Raw genomic sequence first — 19,710 nt, 5'->3', positions numbered from 1 at the left:
ATCTGGGCATGGTGGTGCACACCTGTAATCCAGGCATTCAAGAAGTTGAGGCAAGAGGATCACCACAAATTTGGGGTCAGCCAAATTCAAGTCAGTTAAAGGTCAAGCCAGTTCAAGGCCAATCTGAACTACATATGGAGACCCTTCTCAAAAAAAAAAAAAAAAATATATATATATATACCATTTTAAAAGTGTGCAGCTCAATTGTACATTGACATTGTTGTGCATCATTAGCACCATCCATTTCTAGAACCTCATCATCCCAAACTGAACTCTGCCCCTTAAATACTCGTTTCCTGTTTTTTCCTCCCCTAACCTCTGGCAGCCACCTTTCATTAATCAGTTTTAACACTGAACACAATGTGGTCATTTTATATGATACTTTTTTTTTTAATCTTACCATCGATGGAGCCAGGTTACTGATATTTTGGCTAGACTTTTTTCTACTAATAGTTCAAACTACTTTCTAATTCCATTGTGGTTTTCTTCTTTGATCTGTGGGTATCTTTTAATTTAAGTGTCTTTTAATTTTCAAATATGGAGTTTTTCTTGTTATATTTATAATGCATTTATAGATAAATGGCATTGTGGTTAAAGAATCTGACCTATACACTTTCAGTTCTTTGGAAACTGTAAATATTTATTTGCCATTTGACTTACTATACCCTTTACCTACATTGCACAGTTGTTAACTTTTTGCACAGTTTTCTTATCTCTCTCACTTTATCCATCTGTCTATACAATTTTTCTGAAATATTTGAGGAAATAAGTTATAGACTTTTTTTTTTAGAGGTAATGCCCCAGGAAATAAATATTGATGTAATGCATCTGATCCACAGACCTCATTCAGATTTCACTAATCTGTCAGTTGTATCCTTTGTAGCAAAATACAAAAACAAAACACAAAAACCAACTCCTCCCTCCAGAAAACAAGAACAAAAACATCTTTTATTTCCCTAGTTTTATTTCTGATTGAGGGACCATTCAGGATCATGTCTTACATTTGCTTATCATGTCTCTTCAGTCTCTAGTCTGGAATAGTTCCTCAGTCTTTCCTTCTTTTCAAAGATGTTGGGGTTTTTTTGTTTTTGTTTCTTTGTGGTTTTTAGTTTTTTTGTTTTTTGGTAGGGGATCAAACTCAGGACTTTGCACTTGTGAGGCAGGTGACACCACCACTGAGCTAAATCCCTGGCCCAGTCTTGGTATTTTTAAAGATATCAGTAGGTCAGCTCCCCTGCAAAATGTTTTCCTGTTTGAGTTAGTCTGATGTTTCCTCATGAACTGATTTAGGTTATACATTTTTTGCAGAAGTACCACAGACATAATTTTGTGTTCTCACTGCATTGTGTCAAGAGGCAACATCAATTTATTCCAATGCAGATTATTTAAGTTTTATCACTTAAGATGTTATCTTGACAGGTTTTGGTAGTATTAGTTCAAAAGTACTGTATTGTGTGCTTACTAATTAATAGATAAATAATACACATTTTGTGGGGGTGATACTTTGAGACTATGTAAATAGCTCATTTCTCTTCAAATTTCCACCAAATTTTAGTATCCATTGATAATTTGTGCCTGAATCAATTATTACTATGGTGGTTGCCAGATGGTGAATTCTAAAAAATTTCATCATTCCTTCTGTGCTCATCATTTGGCATTTTGTTATAAGTGAAAGCTTTTGGTCCTTTTAAAAAAATCTTTAAAAAATATTAGTATAGGCCAATGAGTTCCTATTTTTCATGTGTTTTGATGTTCAAATTGTCCCAGATTTGGCCAGTGGGAGCCCTTTCAGGATGGCTCTTGTGTCTTTTTTTTTTTTTTTTTTTCATGTCCTCATCATTCTTTGGTCACTTTTTTTTTTAACTTTTTTTTTTTTTTTTTTTTGGTACCAAGGATCAAACTCAGGGCCTTGAGCTTGTGAGGCAGCCGGTGGAACCACTGAGCTAAATACCTGGCCCCTTTTTAAAACTTTTTGGCACAAGATTTTCAGCGTTAATCTTTTGTTTTGTTATGTTTTTGGTACCAGGGATCAAACTCAAGTCCTTGAGCTTATGAGGCAGGCGACAGAACCAGTGAGCTAAATCCCCGGCCCTTTAGCGTTAATCTTAATGATTTAGCTGTCTTGATACTGAAAAGGAATGCTGGTTCCTTTTATTAGAGAAGATCTGAACACACGTGTTTCTTGCTACTGGGATGTCATTGTTCTTAGTCTCTGAGAACAGAATTAAGGTAATGTTTTAAAATGTACCTAGAATTTGAGGGGGAAGGAAGGAGAAGAGAATAAAAAAGAATTAAGATATGTCATGAATATGTACCAACTCCCCACAGTGAATGTAATCATTATATACTACAAAAATGTACTAAATGTAATAAAATATATAGCTAGGCTTTATAGGTGTGCCATGACCAGGCTTGATAGTGTACGCCTGTAATCCCAGCACTCAGGAGGCTGAGGAAGGAGGATTCCCATGAGTTTGAGGTCAGCCTGAACTACATAGCGAGACCCTGTCTCATTGAAAAAAAAAAAATGATTTGCCCAAGTGATGATACAGAGAGGTCAATACCATTGAAAATGATTACTCAGTTTCTCAGAAGCAAGAGGCAGGCAGCTGCACAGGACCTCATGGAAAAACACCATAGTAGATCAGGAGGCAGAGGAAGCCAGAGTGAGAGCTTCTGTTACTACAGTGGTGGGAAGTTGATAGGTAGGTATGTCTGTTACTGGGCAAAAATCAAAACACAGATGTCAGGGTCTATTGTTGGAGGTTTGTTGTATTTGTATATCCTCAGAAATACAGAGATGGTATGAATGTAAACAACTTGGGCTATTATTTTTGGCCCATGCTTTCAGGGTGCCAAATCATCAGTTACAGGGTATCAAGATTTTTTTGGGGGGGGGGTTGAGGCAAGGGCTCCCTTTGTAGTTCAGGCTGGCCTCAAACTCACAGCAATCCTCCTGCCTCAGCCTCCCGAGTGCTGGGATTACAGGCATGCACCACCATGCCCAGCTAAGATTTTTTTATTACAGATAAATATGCATATTTGTACAGATGTACATATAAACATATATGAAGATCTCTATCTGCCTATGAATATTAAAAGCTGTGATTTCACACTGATACCCTAATACCATTCCAACACCATAGAGGTTTTTTTAGTCTTTCCTCTTTCTGTTTTATACCTTGTTTTTCTGACATTGAAAACCCCAGTTCTCATCCTTTTTACTCCACCCACCTGTAGGAACCATTACTGACCATGAAAGCCATCTCCTTGGTCCTGACACTGCTGAATGTATTGGCCAAATACCTCTCTCATGTTCCATGAGCCATTTTTACATGCAGTCTTCACTTTGTACGGTTCCAATATGTAAAAATGACCATTGCCATGGTTTAATTAAATAGTACTGGTCCTGAAACAATGTTAATGAAATGCCAAATGTAACTTATGACCAGGAACAACCTCTCCAAAATTTTCAAAATGTATTCCTACTCAAATAGTTAATACCTCCCTAAACATCATTCACTTCAAGCTAACCTAATTTTTAAAAAAATATATTTTTAGGAAAATTACAGTCTTTGCACTCCTTTCAGCTGAACTTTATACATTTCCCTCTGTCGGTTTCTCTTGGAATGGTGGGTGGGTAGCAGAAGAAGGATATGTACAATAATGTATTTTTAGTTCTTTTCAACAGAGAGGTTTCTCCAGTCATTGCTATTAATGGCAGGATGCATATTTATAGTTCCAGAGAAGGAGAGGTTGTACGAATCTTGGTTTAAGAGAACCAAGAGGCTGTACTCATTAAAACTTCACTGTTAAGTTCTTATCTTAGAAATGTGGTTGAGATGAATGGACTTGTTACTTAAGAAGTAGAGGTATATTGATAGTTATATTGAATCTGCTCCTTAGAAAAGTCTTCCATTTTGATTATAACAATAATCTACAATAACTGAAACAAAGGACTCTTCTAGAGCATATGAAGGATATAGGTGAAGAATTTAGATGTTAGTATGCAGTTTAACAGCAAAGATATTGAGGGGTACTAAATATTGTTCTCATTTAGATATTATTGTATTTATAAAGTTGTAATGAGTACAGCTTCTGTCTGTTGTGATTCTTTTAAAGACTGATACCAAAATATTGTATACAAATCGTAAGATAGTCTCAGTAAAACCACTTTGAGGTTTTGCACCAAGAACTACACAACCTTCTCATAGCTTTGATTAGAACAAGACTTGTGACCATGATTACCATGTGCAATGGGCACATTCAACACAAGTTATTCTAAAGCTTCTCTCTCTTTTTTTTTTTTTCCTACTCCTTTTTTAATTGAGAGAAGGAAAGAGTTGGTTTCCAAGGATATGCCTTCTCTCCTATTCTGGTCTCAGATTGATGCAGTCATGGAAACCAGGCAGTAAACTCAATCTTGGCAGCTGCCAGCCCCAGTCTGATCCTTTCGTTTAAAAGGATGAGATTCTTTACTAATACATTTTGGGAAGGTTGGTGCCAAATGATTCCAAGTCATCCTAGAGTGGGGCTGGGAAAGTTGTCAAATTGATTTTAATGAATCAGTTAAGAATTAACAGGTTGCTAAACAAAACTGCAGTGATTTAACTAAAGGTGTTTATGCCTGATTTAAACAGGAGGACTTTTATAATTAATGTTTAGTCCTTTTTAATACTGTACTTAGAAACATTCCTAATTATAATTTAAGACTTGTTTTTCTTTTTAACTTTTTAAGAATGTGAAATCTTAAGAGTTTTAGATGTGGTGAGGATTATTTAACAGTGAGAACAATGAAGGTTTTTATCTGGCTCATTAAAGCCAATCCTCTAAAAAAGTGAAAATATGAAATTATGTACTATTTAAAATATTTTGTGAAGCTAGACATGGTGGTACATACCTGAACCCAGTACTTGGAAGGCAAAAGCAAGAGGATCATGAGTTTGAGGCCAGCCTGAGCACTCTTGCTCTATATTTTTGTGGATTCTGAAGCTGGACTGCCTGAGTTCAGTCTCATTGATGCTAGTTGTTAGGTATATAACCATGGTCAAGCTATTTAATCTCTCTGTACCTCAGTTTCCTATTCTGCAAAATGGGGGATAATAGCATCTACTTCATGGGGTTGTGGTATGGAATAAATGAGCTAAATTGTGTAAAGTGCCTAACTTATACAGAGCACTTAGCAAGTGTTGGCTATCCAATTTATATATAAGAAATAGAATGATCAATGAGGTTATAGTGGCTGATAAATGAATTCAAATATTTGTGCTGAATTCATTTGTGAAAGACTAAAGGAAGGAAGGTATGTTTGATATGTATACTTTTGTTGTCGTTATTATCAGGAGTGGTGGGTTTAGGAAGCGCACATCCATACCCTAGATGAGTAAGACATCTATTTTCTTGTCCCTTTAAAGACTTACTATTGAATTTCCATAACTTTGCGAAGGAAATCAATTTGTTAAGCATAGACTAATCATTACATGCTAGGTGTTCAGATCACAAAGGTGAATAAAACACAGCTTTTCCCTCATCCTATTTTGGAGGGTGTGGGTAAGGAGGGTGAAAAGGTAAGGAGAACTTGTTCTTATAAAATTTGAATTCTTGTTCTTATAAAATTTAGCTCTGGGGTTCTGCCCCCTGCCTTGCAAATGCAAGGTCCCAAGTTCAATCCCCGGTACCAAAAAAAAATAAAATAAAATTGAATTCTTTGTGTTAATTGCTATACTAGCAGAATCTAAATTTTTAAAAATGGTATAAAGATACAAATTAACCTAATAAAAACATTAAGATTAAGATGAAGAAAACTGTGGAGCTTTATTAAAGAACTTTTAAAAAGATAAGATAAGTTTTCAATATATTGTACAGATTTTAAGTTTCCCCAAATTATTATTTTTCTTTTCAAACTCAGGACCTTGCACTTCCCAGGCAGGTGTGGCGCCACTGAGCTACATCCCTGACCCTTCCCAAATTATTCTTTAAATGTAGTGCAATTAATTTGTAAGCTTGGTAGTGTGAAACTTTTTGTGAGCTTGACAAATGGCATGTACAATTTATTTAGAAAACTATACTCCGTAGTTGAGAAATTTTGAAAGAGAATAATGGTAGAAGAGGAAAGGGGTATATGATACCTGATCATCAAAATATTAAAATACAGTAGAAAGTTAGCAGAATTTAAGAGAGTTTGGCATTTCTGTTAGAACAGACAAGTAATGAGAATAAAATAGAAAGCAGACACATACCTGGATGTGTATGGGAATTTAAAATATGAAGAAAATGGTATTTAAAAATCAGGAAGAGTTTGGGAGGCTGAAGTAGGAGGAGCTTGAATTTAGGAACCTCCCCCATCTCAAAAAAATAAAAAATCGGGGATAGAGGTTTAGGAATTAGTTCAAAGGTAGAACACTAACATGCACAAGGCTCTCAGTTCAATCCCCAGTACTGGGGGGAAAGTCAGGGAGAAAAGCATTGGCTATTCAATAAATGGTCCTGCAACAATGGACTGTTTGAGGAAAAATACATATATACAGATTCTTAATTTAGGCTATACTTAAATAATCACCAGATTATAAAGTATACTTACCAGACTACCAAAATAATCACATTCTTTGTTATTCTTTCTCTAGAATATACTGAATGATTCTTAAGAAAAGCCAAACATTCAAGGCTGGTAGGCTGGCTACTCTTTGTTTCTTTTTTTATTTTGTTTGTTTGTTTGTTTTGGTACCAAGGATCAAACTCGGGACCTTGTGCTTGCGAGACAGGCCGCGGAACCACTGAGCTAAATCCTCAGCCCTGGGTTTTTGTTTTTGTTTTTGTTTTTGTTTTCATTTTGAGACAGGGTCTCTCTGTGTAATTCAGGCTGGCTGATCTTGAATTCACTGTGTAGCCCAGGCTGGCCCAGAACTCACAGTGATCCTCTTGCCACAGCTTCTTGAGGGCTGGGATTATAGGCATATGCGCCACTACGCCCAGCTATGTTGGCTACTCATTAGTGTACCTCACTTTCTGCTCATGCTTCTAAGGGTCAGTATTTTTGTTTCAAACCTGCATGTGCAGTTATATTTATTGTACTTATTGTAATTATTGTACTTCCTGTAAATTACTTATTGTAATTTTGTTTTATTTAAACATTATATACATTAATGACATAGTGCAAAAATAGCTTTAAAGACAGTTAAGTTGAAGCTCTCAAAGATATGAATACAAATCTCCTCTTCCCCAAAATTATTGTTTTACTAGTTGTGGGCCTAAACACTTAAAGATTAAGGGTAAAAATTGTCAGATTCTTACTGAAGGTTCTACACTTAGGGCTAAGGGTATAGCCAGTGGTAGAGTGTGTAGTTAGCCTCTGTGAAGCCCTGGGTTCAATCCCCAGTAGTGACAGGGTCTTACTGAGTTGCTTAGGCTAGGCTCAAATTTGTGATCCTCTTGCGTTTGCCTCCCTAAGTGCTGGGATTATAGACATGCACCACCGTACCCTGGTATGTTTTTTTTTTATTTCCCTTTTAGCATGTCATTACATTGCAGATTAATTACTTCCAATTAAAGGCTAGATAAAAGCTCCATAGCCGAGCATGCTGGCGCACACCTGTGATCCCAGCACTCGGGAGGCTGAGGCCAACCTGGGCTGCGTAGTGAGATTGAGGCCAGCCTGGGCTGCATAGTGAGACCCTGTCTCAAAAAACAAGAACAAAACAAAACAGCTCCACAATTGCATCGTTAAATAGATATTGAAGTATAGAACTTTCCTTTGCACTTGTACTGAGATCCTAAAAATGCTTCTAAAACTGCAATTTGAGCTTAGAAAATATGTCCATTGCAAATTTCTTTGAGAATAGAGATCTCACTTAACTTTTTTTTTTTTTTGGTACCGGGTATCGAACTTAGGACCTTGCACTTGCAAGGCAGGTATGGTGCCACTGCAGGCGGCGAAACCACTAAGCTAAATCCCTAGCCCTCTCACTTAACTTTTGATAGCATGGGAATTGTACAAAGCAGTTTGATACTGCTTATGATTAAAAGGTTGTTAAAATGACAACTACAGTTTAAGTTTCACGTAAGTGTTCTGCCCTATAATTTTAGGTTAAATTTATTAAATATTATATAGAGTGTAGCACAAGCTAATTTTCAGAGCCATTCATTGGCAGTAGTGGCTAATAGCAATTATATTGTTCTGAAAAATTACAGTCTTGGCTCCAAGCTAAAAAGGGGGTGGGGCGGGGCAAGTCTGGATGCTCTGGCACATGCCTGTAATTCCAGCACATTGGTAGGCAAGAGGGTCACAAATTTGAGTCCCTCCTGGATAATTTAGTGAAACTCTTGTCTCAAAATTTAAAAAGGGTTGGGAATGTATCTCAGCACAAAGGCCCTGAGTTCAATCTCCAGTACCAATAAATACATATCACTAAACTGTTGAGGGGTGGGGACTTTTGCTTATTCAACTCCTCTCTCTCTCTCCCTCCCTCCCCCTCTCTCTCTCTCTCCCTCCCTCCCCCTCTCTCTCTCTCTCCTCTCTCCGCTCTCCTTCTCTCTCCCCCTCTCTCCCCTTCTCTCCCTCTCTCTCCCTCTCCCCCCCTCTCCCCCCCTCTCCCCCTCCCTCTCCCTCTGTCCCCCTCTCTCTCTTCCTCTCTTTCTCCTCTCTCCTATTCCCTCTCCTACCCTCCACCATCCTCCCTCCCTCCCTCGTCTCCTCCTTTCTCTTCTGTTTCCCTCCCCATCTCTTTCTCTCTTTCTCTCTCTTGCCTCTCTTCCTCTTCCTCTTCCGTCTCTCCCTCCTCCTCTTCCTCTTTCTTATTCTGGCAGTACTGGAGATTGGTACATGCTAGGCAAGTACTCTGCCATTCTGCCACTGAGCTATAACTCCCCTCTTTCTATTTTTATTTTGAAACAGGGTCTCACTAAGCTGCCCAGGCTGGCCTCAAATTTGGGATCCTCCTACTCAGCTTCCTAAGTAGATGGAATTACAGGTCTGTACCATCATACCCAACTTCTCAGCTTTTTATTTCTGATAATGGTTTAGTCCATGATTAAATGAAGTTGACCATTGACACTGTCAGTTCAATAAGTCATGATAAATTCAGATATTCTCCAGAGTAACAGCCTATGAAAAATGTAATGAATAACCACCTTACATCTTTATCAACTTTGTAAATTACCCAATAAGCGTTTTTTTGTGTTTTGTTTTGTTTTGTTTTGTTTGAGACAGAGTCTCACTGTGTAGTTCAGGCTGGCCTTGAGCTCACATCACTAAGTAGTCCAGGTTGGCCTCAAACTCACCTGTGATCCTCTTGCCTTAGCCTCCTGAATGCTGGGATTACAGGTTTATAGCCACCATGCCTGGCTCTCTAAACCTTTTTCTATACCACATGATTTTACCATCATACATTAAAACACATCTTTGAAGATTCTACTTTAGGTTGTACCAAATTAATGTTTTCTCAACTTCTCATTTTGTAGCTGTTCAATGCAGACTACTTATAGAACCTTATTCTTCCATCATTTTAAACTTGTCATTGACTTCTTGAATTAAAGAAAAACTGAACAGTATTGGTAACATCTCAACGTACCAAAAGAGAGAAATCTACTTAAAATCATTTGCCTTATATTTAAAAATACTCTAGATGATTGATCTTAAGTACTTTCAACTTTTAGAGCAACTAATCTTCCTGAAAGGCTTACAATCTTAAACAGTTTTCTCTGGGTACATTTCTTCAAACTGCTGCAAACATGATTTAATTAACTCACCATGGGGAGTTGTTAGTTTTCCTAACAAATGAGCCACTAAGAAGCTACCTTGCCTGCTTGCCTGCTTGCCTGCCTGCCTGCCTACCTACCTACCTACCTCCCCTCCCCAACTCCCCTCCCCAACCCTGCCCTACCCTGCCCTGCCCTCCTTCCCTTCTCTTCCCTTCTCTTCCCTTCCTTCTCTCCCTTCTCTCCCCTGCCTTTTTTTTGTTGTTGTTGTTATCAGGGATCGAACTCGGGACCTTGTGCTTGTAAGGCAGGTGACAGGACCACTTGAGCTAAATCCCCAGCCCTCCCTTGGCTTTCTGCTGTAATGAGATACTCTACTTTAAATTTTCTAATCTTTCTGACCACTCCTTTCCTGTTGTTTGGGAATATTAATATCTCATTGTGGTTTTTATTTGCATTTTCATAATGACTCATCATATTGAACAATGGCTTGCTGGCCATTTGTATGTCTTCTCTGAAGAAATGATTTAATTGGAGGTGAGGAAGGTGTCTTTTGTAATAGTTTTTTATGTATTCTGATTACTAGACCCTTATCAGATATGATTTGTAAATTTTCCACCTTCCATAGGTTATTGTCTAGTTATTTTTGTCATTGCTGAGACAAAATACCTAACACCCACAGTTAAAAGAGGAAAGATTTATTTTGGTTCACAATTTGTAGAGGGTTCACTTCATAGTTGGCTGGCTCTAAGGCACAGTTGGTGGCATGGCAGAGAGGCATCACAGCAGAGAAACATTCCATGGCAGAGTAGGGCAGGCAGAAGGCAAGGCAACCTGCTGCCTGCCTCACAAGTGGTAGGTCCCGAGTTCGATCCCCGGTACCAAAAAACCCCCAAAAAACAAAAACAGAAAGCAATGCAGCAACAAAGCAAAGCAAAGCAGCTTCTTTCTGTCCCTTTATATTCTATTCAGGCTACCCACCTTTAGGGTAGTGCCACCCTTAATCCCAGCATTACATCCTTAATCCTAGCATCACACACCCTAAACCAGCCACCTTCAAAACTCACCACCTGTGACCACATGAGGCTTTGGGGGGGGACATCTAGATACAAGCCATAACAGTTATCTTCTTACTTTTAAAAAATTTATTGCCTTTTAGTGCAAGCCATCTTAGATAATTTGGAAGATTTGGTAAAATAATGCCCAGTCCCTTTTGGCAGCAGAAGTGACTGAACCCAGGGCCTTCTCATTGAGCTGCATCCCAACCTTTTCTTTTTGTCTTTTGTGAAAGGGTCTACAGTTGCCTAAGCCAGGCTTGAATTTGTAAGCCTCCTGCCTCTGCTTTATAGAATGCTAGGATTATAGGCATGTTCTAGCATGCCCAGCTTCTTTTTACTTTCTTGATAGTATTCTTTAATTAACCAAAGTTTTTATTTTGTCTTCTATTGCTTATACTTTTAGTGTCATAGCTAAGAATCCATTTTCAAATCCAAGGTAATGAAGATTTACTTGTATTTTCTTCTTAGGATTTTATATAGTTTTCACTTTTTTTTTTTTTTTTTTTTGGTACCGGAGATCGAACCCGGGACCTTGTGCTTGTGAGGCAGGCAGCAGAACCAATGAGCTAAATCCCTGGCCCTAGTTTTCACTTTTATATGTAGGTTTTTATCCAGTTTGATTTTGAGGTATTTTGGTCTTGTTTTATGTTTGTTTGTTTGTTTTTAAGACAGGGTCTTGCTGTGTAGTCCAGGCTAGACTTGAACTCACAGTGTAGCCCAGGCTAGCCTCGAACTTGTAATTCTCCTGCGTCAGCCTCCCAAGTTTTAGAATTATAGGCAAGCACCTCCAAGCCTGACTTTTTTTTTTTTTTTTTTGGTACCGGGGATTGAACTCGGGATCTTGCCCTTGTGAGGCAGGCAGTGGAACCACTGAGCTAAATCCCCAGCCCAAACTTTTTTTTTAATAGTGGAGGGTTTTATGTATGCTGGGTGGAGTAAGGGTACTGGGGACCAAACACAGCTTAGCACATACAAGGCAAGTGCTATACCACTAAGCTATATTCTCAGCCCCTTGAGTTAATTTTTATATATGGTAGGGGTAAGATCTACTTTACATTTTTGGAATTTTATTTGTGTTTGTTTGTTTGTAGTACTGAGAATTGAAACCAGGGTCTTTACACTTTGCTTTATCCTCAGCCCGCCCTCCCCTTTTTAAAAAAATTATTTTTAAGACTAGGTCTTGCAAATTTGTGCAGATTGGGCTAGAACTTGCTATCCTCCTGTCTCAGCTTCCAATAATGCTGAGATTATAGGTAGGTGTGTTCCACCATGCCAAACCTACTTTACTCTTTCACGTGTGGATATCCACATGTTGTCTCATTGCCATTTGTCAGTGAGCCTATTTTTTCCTCCTTTCAGTGGTCTTGACAGTATTATAAAAAATTAGTTAAGGGCCAGGGATTTAGCTCAGTGGTTCTACTGGCTGCCCCGCAAGCACAAGGACCTGAGTTCGATCCCCAGTACCAAAAAAAAAAAATTAGTTAAACATGCATGGCTTTATTTCTAGAATGTCAGTTATCAGTACTATTCTCTTGATTTGTATATTCCTCCTTATGTCATTTTCACACTAGGTATTTAAAAAAATTATTGCAAAGTAGGTATCAGGCAAACAGAAAGGTGCTTTAGAAATCTAGTTACCTTTGAGTTTATTTAAACTAAGAGGAAAAGGTCATAATGTTTTCATGCAATACTTGGTTCTTTAATGACAATTGTGACAAATAGCAGAAAGAATTAAGGACTGCTACACTTGTGATCCATACAAAACACCAACATTTTGGGTTGTACATAATTAAAGAAATACCTCACTTTCAAAATACTGTAATAGTCAATATGGTAGAGGCATGCCTTAGGTAGGCATAGGAATGCAGTTTAGAAAAGAAAAAAAAAATCACACTGGAACTATACAGCTTCTTTAAAATCACTGAGCAAGAAAAGCAACACTGAAATTTCATACTGGTTTTACACAACTTCTGTACAGTACCTTGACTTAAATCCAAGAGCAAAAGTTAAGACTCACCTCCTCTATTTTTGGTAAACAACTGTATGGTAAACCTAGGTGACTTTTCCCCTTGGATTTTACCTGGGAGTGGCCTGTTTAATATTTTATTTGGGCCCGGGGATTTAGCTCAGTGGTTTCACCGCCTGCTGCGCAAGCACAAGGAACCAAGTTCGAACCCCAGTACCAAAAAAAAATTTTTTTTATTTAATAGAGGGCAGGTTTGGCACTTTTATACTGATGTCACCAATGTTACTATTTCTTGGGATCTCAGGAAGATTCATATTCTTTACAACTAATACAGCACGGGCTGGAGCTCCTGCTAAGCCAGCCTCAGATTTCTCCAGTTTATTTTGTGCATCAATTTGTATAACAATTTCATTCATGTTGGTCTCCAATACCATCCCCCCATCACCATTTCTGCAAGAATATTGTGAACCTTGTCTACATGGAAAATTAAATCCAGTTCACAGACATTTTCAAAATATTTGTCTGATGTTTCCACGAATTTGTGAATTAAATCTAAAATGCCACGTTCACTTTCTGAAGAATCCACACAGAAGACAAAATGTAGTATTGCATTATGTCTATAAATCAGTTTGTTGTCAGCCCCTCCAATTATTAATCCTCCTTCTAGGAAATTACATTTTCATCTCCCTTAGATACCAAATGGAAAGTCTCCCTGATGATTTGTTGTGTATCTTCACTAGTTTGTAGAGGTTTTAGTCCATAAGGGGCTGGCTCCAAGGCAGGGTGGCATGGCAGAGGGGCATGGCAGAATAGGCAGAAGCCAGCAAGCAAAGCAGCAGCTGCTTCTGATGCTATTTTTAAATGCTGTTTTAAATGGATTATTTTCTTAACTTCCCTTTTGTTTTGTTTTTTTTTGAGACAGGGTCTTGCTATGTAGTTCAGGTTGGTCTCAAACTCACTATGTAGCGTGGGCTGGCCTTGAACTCAGCTATCCTCCTGCCTCAGCCTCCCAAGTACTGGGATCACAGACAAGCACCGCCACACCCAGCTCTTAACTTCATTTTTTTTTCAGTACTTATATATAATAATAACTGATTTTTGTGTGTTGGTCATGTATCTTGCTATATATATACATATATATATGTATATATATGTATGTGTGTATATATATATATATATATATATATATATATATATATATATGATCATTTGTGAATAGAGATCATTTTCTTGTTTTCCATGTTGGATGTTTTTTATTTCTATTTATACCTAACTGTTGTGGCTAGAACCTTCAATACAGTGTTGAGTAGCATGGGCTGGGTGTGGTAGAGCATGCCTGTAATCACAGCACTTGGGGAGGTTGTTGCAGGAGAATAGCCTTGAGTTGAGTTCAGATTGGGCTACTTAGTGAGTTCAAGGTCAGCCTGAACTACATAGAAAGACCCTGTCTCAAAAATAAAACCAAACCAAAAAAACAAAACAATGTTGAAGAGCAATGATGAGAACAGCCATTCTTTTCTTGTTCCTGGTCTTTGGTTGGGGTCGGGGAAGTGTCTTTCACCATAGAATATAGTCTCCTCCCACCCCCAGGATACCTTTTATGATGTTAAGGAAGCTCCCTTCTGTTCCTAATTTATTACTTTTTTTTTTTTTTTAATCACAAAACCATGTGATTTTACCAAGTACAATGGTATGTACCTTGGTTCAGGAACACTTTTATTTACAAACAATTTGGTTTGCAAATAAAAGCATTTGGCAGAATTTTGCTTTTGTTTGCAAACTCTTTAGAGATGGGACCCACTGTGGCCATCTTTTCTGCATGAACACAAACATGGCCATCTTTCAGAATCATGGAACAACTAAACTTCATGAACCGAGATACCGCTGTACTTCATCTGCATTGAGATAATTTAATTGTATGTGGAAAATTTCCTCCTTTTTACTGTGGTATATTACATTATACATAGGCCTGACCCTCCCTCTCTGTCTGTCTCTGTCTCTGTCGCTCTGTCTTTGTCTGTCTCTTTCTCTCTCTCTTTTCTTTTTTTTTTTTGGCAAGGTCTTGCTCTGTTTCCCAGACTGGTCTCAAACTCATGGGCCTAGGTGATCTTCTCACATAGCTAGGACTACTGTTCTGTGCACCATGCCTGACACGTAGTCTTTTTCTCCCCCTTTGCTGTGTGTGTGTGATTCTGAGGTTTGAATCCAAGTCCTTGTGCATGCTAATACTCTACCACCCCTGCCCTACAATAGGCCTTTTAGTAGCACATAATTAACTATTAGCTTCTGTTTTGCTCTATCTTTTATATTGAAAACATACATTCTATCAGAAATTTTTAAGTTTTGGTTCTTCTACATGTTCACCAAACCTTTGTCCTGTAATTGCAAGGAATTGAGTTCTGTCACAATCATGTGAACTTGGAAGGGTATCCCAAAATGAGGATGTAAACACAGACTGGCAGACACCTTAAGTTTATCCTTACGAGACCCTGAGCAGAGTAACTTTATGATAATTTGTTATGTAGTAAGGTAAAATTAATGAATAAACAGTTAATACACTATCTCATGATAGTGGAGATTTTCTCTTGTGCATTTTTATGTTTTTAGCTTTTGAATTTAGATCTAATGTCCTTTCAAGTTAATGCTTGTGAATTGCATAAGGTTGAATTTTTTTTCCATATCCAATTGTCTAGTACTATTTGTAAAAATACTGCACTGCCCCATAATTACCTTGATATCTTTGTAGAAAATCAGTTGACCATATGTATATGACTCTCTTTATGGACTTTATTCTTTTGAATTATATGTCTGTCCTTATAGCATATTATCTTGTTCAATGTTGGGTAGACTCAACTTTCATTTTCTTAAAATTATTTTAGCTATTCTAAGCTCTTTGCATTTCCATGTAAATTTTCGAATCAGCTTATCAAAGTGTACCCCAAAAAAGTCTTGAAAATTTGATTGGAGTCACATTTAATGTGTTTGGTCAAATTTAATCCATTTGGGACAAATTGCTTCTTAATAATATTGTCTTTTGATCATGAAGAGATTGTCTGTCTCTTCATTTACTTAAATCTTATTTAAGTTCAGCACTGTTACAGTTTTCAGCATATAGGTTTCTTTTGTCAAATTAATCCCTAAGTAAATTTTCCTTTTTCTTTGGATCCTGTTACAAGTGGTATTTTAAAAAATTTTACTCTCCACCTGTACACTATTAATATATACAGATACAGTTGACACTTATGTATTTTTATATATTAGCCATGTATTCTGCTACTTTGATAATTAGCTCTACTAAACTTTTTTGTAGATTTCTTAAGGTTTTCTGTTTAAAATATGTTGTCTATAGGTAAAGACAGTTTTAGTACTTCTTTTTCAGTGTGGATATGCCTTTATTTTTCTTGATTTGTTGCACAGGCTAGGCCCTCCCAATACAGTGTTGAAAAAAGTGCTGAGAATAAGACTTCGGGGGGGGCATGGATAAATTAAGTATTTAACCATTAGCTGTGTTTACTTTAGTTTTTCATAGATTACTTTTTTCAAGCCTTACATTTCCTAGTTTGCTCAAAGGAGTTTACAGTATTTAGATTATTTGGATTATAGGAGTAGAGAGTTTGAAGTGACCTTGCAGTTTTGAACTCAGCCATTTTTAAGTTTTAGTTCTTAATTACTTTCTAAATCACAGCATGTTTCTTTATTTCTCCATGTAGCATTTTTAGTAAGTTCTTTTGATATATTTTCCATATAGCTACAGTATTTAGATATATTATTTCTTCAGCTGTTTTTTTCTCTAGTGGCTAATTCATTACGGAAATTTCAGATTTCAGTGACTGTTTTTTATATCTGGAAGTTCCATTTGGTTGTTCAGCCTTCTTCTTGTTCCTGTTCTTTTTCCTTTGTTTTCATCTTCTCTTCCTCTTCCATTTTTTCTCCTCCTCCTGCTTCTTGTGTTTTATTCCTTATGATTTTGATGTTTTTACATCTTTATTCATTGTTAATCACACTTATTTTATAGTTTTTATGAGACTTCTGTTTTCTGAATCCTGTGCCTTTGGTATTGAGGACTTCTTTCACAGTGGTTTTACTTTTGTTTCCACTTGATCTCCAGGGGCATCACAGGCATGAACCAGTTTTTCATCTGGAGGTTCCTGGATCATATGATAGAGTAAATTTATCCTAAAGCTATCTAAAAGATATGTTTATAGTTTCACATTCTCAAGGGCAGTATTTTCCTTCCCTTTCTCACAGTTCCATTGTGGCAGACAAGGTTTGGGTATAAGCCGAAGTATAATACCCTTCCATCCTGTACTTTGGGGATTGAACCCCAGGAGGAGTACTCTTTCAGCCCATCTTTCTTTTCTTTCCTTTCCTCTTTTTTTTTCTTTGTATTTTTTGTTTTGTTTTTTGCTTTATGTTCCTGCCTGGCCTTGAACTTGGTATGTAGCCCAAGCTGGCCTCAAACTTGTGAACCTTCTTAGCCTCCCAGAGTGCTGGGATATAGGTGTATAGGCCCAGTGGCCTAGATAGAATATAAAAAGCAGAAAGAAGCTGCTAAGGCTCCTTACTTGCCATGCTGCCTGCCATTCACAGTTTCTCCTCTGCAGTGCCTGTCAGGCCACCCTGCCTTGGAGCCAGCCAACTAAGAACTGAAACCTCGACAAGCTGTGAGCTAAATAAACCTTTCCTCCTGGGCCAGTTGGTCTGTCTTGTCTTGTCTTGTCTTGTCTTGTCTTGTCTTGTCTTGTCTTTTCTTTTCTTTTCTTTTTTCTTTCCCTCCCTCCCTCCCTCCCTTCCTTCCTTCCTTCTTTCTTTCTTTTAGACAGAGTCTCACTATGTAGTTCAGGCTGGCCTCGAACCCACAGCTATCCTCCTGCCTCAGCCTCCTGAGTACTGGGATTACAGGCATGCACCACCACGCCCAGCTAAATCTTTGCTCTTTTAATTTTGGGTGTCCAATATTTTGTCTCAGCAACAAATAAAGTAACTAAGACATCTTTTGGATTTGTCTCAGACTTAACACCTACCAGTTGTTTGTGGGCAAGTTAACTACTTTGTGCCATAGTTTCTTCATCTTTAAAATGTGCTAAGTGAAGTATGTATTTCCTATGCTTGTCTTGAAGATAAGGCTAAATAATGTATGTCATGTAGCTTAGCAGTGTCAAGTATACAGTAAGTTCTCAAGAAATGGTAGTTGTTGTTTTTCCTTTTTTTGTGTGTGTGAAACTGGGGATTGAACTCAGGACCTTGCACTTGCCAGGCAGGCGCTGGCATCACTGAGCTAAACCTCCGGCCCATTGTTGTTATTCTTATCTTTGTTGAGCTGCTGCTTTTCATTGTGTTCTGGTTGTCTGAAATTGGTAATAGTCACTATATTGGCGTGTTCTGAGATTTGACCAAGTCTCAAAGATCCAAGTAGAAATAGCACCCAGAAAACAGAAATTAAAGCACTGAATAGTAATGGCTATTATTAATTATGCATAGTAATGAATATATTCCATCTTCCTCAGCTTTTTTTTCTCAGCTTTTTTGTTTTGTTTTCTCAGGTTTTTAATGCATTTTAAAATTTGGTATGTTTCTCTTCTTCCTTTAAACCTTAATGTCAAGTTCAAGAATAAGCTAAAGAGCCTTATGTCTTAGCCCAAAGTTAAGATTAAAATTCAGAGGATATACAATTTCCTTTCATGGTTGTAGGATTCTCTGTGTTCTGAACTAGGGGAAAGACTTAAAGAAAAAAGAACCTGTGTTACCTTTCTCTCATTTTTGAGACAAAATACCTGTTACCCAAAGTTAAAGGAGGAAAAGGTTTATTCAGTTCACAATTTGTAGAGGTTTCAGTCCATAATCAACTGGCTCCAAGGCAGAGTGGCATGTGGCAGAGGAGCGTCACAGAGGAGAAACAATTCATGACGCCCACACAGTAGCAAAAGCAACGAAGGAACCTTAACAGTATCTTTGTGCCTCTTTTATCTTGTCTAGACTACTGGGATTAGGGTGGTACCAAACCAATCAGTGTGCTGGTTTAGTAATCACATGCCCTTAATCCCAGCATCACACCCTCTAGATTCAGCCACTGAAATAGCTACCTATGACCACATGAGACCTTGGAGGGACATCTAGACCCAAACCATAACAGAGCCCTTTTACAAATTGCCTACAGGGTTCTAGGCACCTCTACTAGGCTTGATGAGGATTAAGGCAAAGACCTTACCCTCTAGGCTCTTACTGTTAGTGGAGGGATGCCATAAACCATTAAATTAATTTGTACCAAATACTTTGCTAAGGGTAAGGATTGACCCTGGTGGCTAAGGGAAGGAAAGTAATTGGGACAGCTGAGGTTTCTGACTTGCGCAAGGGGAAGGACCAGGTTTAACCTGCTGCTAGCTTTTGCACAGCCCACAAACTAAGAATATTTTTATACATCTTTAAATGGTTTTGGGGGAAAAAAGCAGAGTAATAGTTTGTAACATAGAACTTACATAAAATTCAGACTTCAGTTTCATAAATGAAGTTTTATTGGAACACAGCTGTGCTGAAAATTTACATATTATATGTGGCTGTGGTTTTTGTGGTACAATAACAGAGATGAGTAACCAGTATGTAAGGGGCAGTTGTAGACATTACTGAGAAGAAGAAATGATGATGAAAGTTGTGGGAGTGGTCAGATGTTGCAGTTTGGTCAAGTAAGATAAGAGAACCTCCTTTGGGATTGGAGATTATTGTTAACTCTTAATGATTAAGAGTATTTCTTATAGAGGCCAAATGAGGTCATATATCAAAAGGTAGTAGTTTGAAGCTGGGCATCGTGGCACACACCTGTAATTCTAGTACTGTGGGAGGCTGAGGCAGGAGGATCACAGTTTGAGCCCAGCTCAAGCCACTTAGCAAGACCCTGTCTCAAAATAAAAAATAAACCAAGTTCTGGAGAGTAGCTCAGTGTGAAAGTTAGGGATTCAATCCATAATAACAAGAAGAAAGAAACAAAACAGTGCTTTG

At 37.8% G+C, this 19,710-nt stretch overlaps 1 protein-coding gene and 1 pseudogene across 15 annotated transcripts in view; one reads left to right on the top strand and one right to left on the bottom strand.

The window, feature by feature from the left end:
- Ptpra (protein tyrosine phosphatase receptor type A) overlaps positions 1-19,710 on the top strand; it is a 157,278-nt gene that overhangs the window by 23,015 nt on the left and 114,553 nt on the right. For 8 of the 15 annotated variants that reach the window (XM_087188728.1, XM_087188727.1, XM_021254987.2 and 5 more), the window contains exon 2: positions 8,891-8,966. The exons of the other annotated variants lie outside the window; for them this stretch is intronic. In XM_087188728.1, the coding sequence (XP_087044854.1) occupies positions 8,955-8,966 (12 nt within the window). In that variant the 5' untranslated portion in view covers positions 8,891-8,954. The remainder of the gene's footprint in view (positions 1-8,890; positions 8,967-19,710) is intronic. 15 annotated transcript variants of the gene reach the window in all.
- Positions 12,847-19,710, bottom strand: part of LOC106009035 (AP-3 complex subunit sigma-1-like) — a 35,553-nt pseudogene continuing 28,689 nt past the window's right edge.

The sequence above is a fragment of the Heterocephalus glaber genome, unplaced genomic scaffold (assembly GCF_053883595.1).
Source record: "Heterocephalus glaber isolate CG9 unplaced genomic scaffold, H.glaber_assembly_v1.0 deba00001532, whole genome shotgun sequence".
NCBI classification, from domain to species: Eukaryota; Metazoa; Chordata; class Mammalia; order Rodentia; family Bathyergidae; genus Heterocephalus; species Heterocephalus glaber.
The sequence above is the reverse complement of the archived record's forward strand: the minus strand, read 5'-3'. Positions and strand labels throughout refer to the sequence as shown.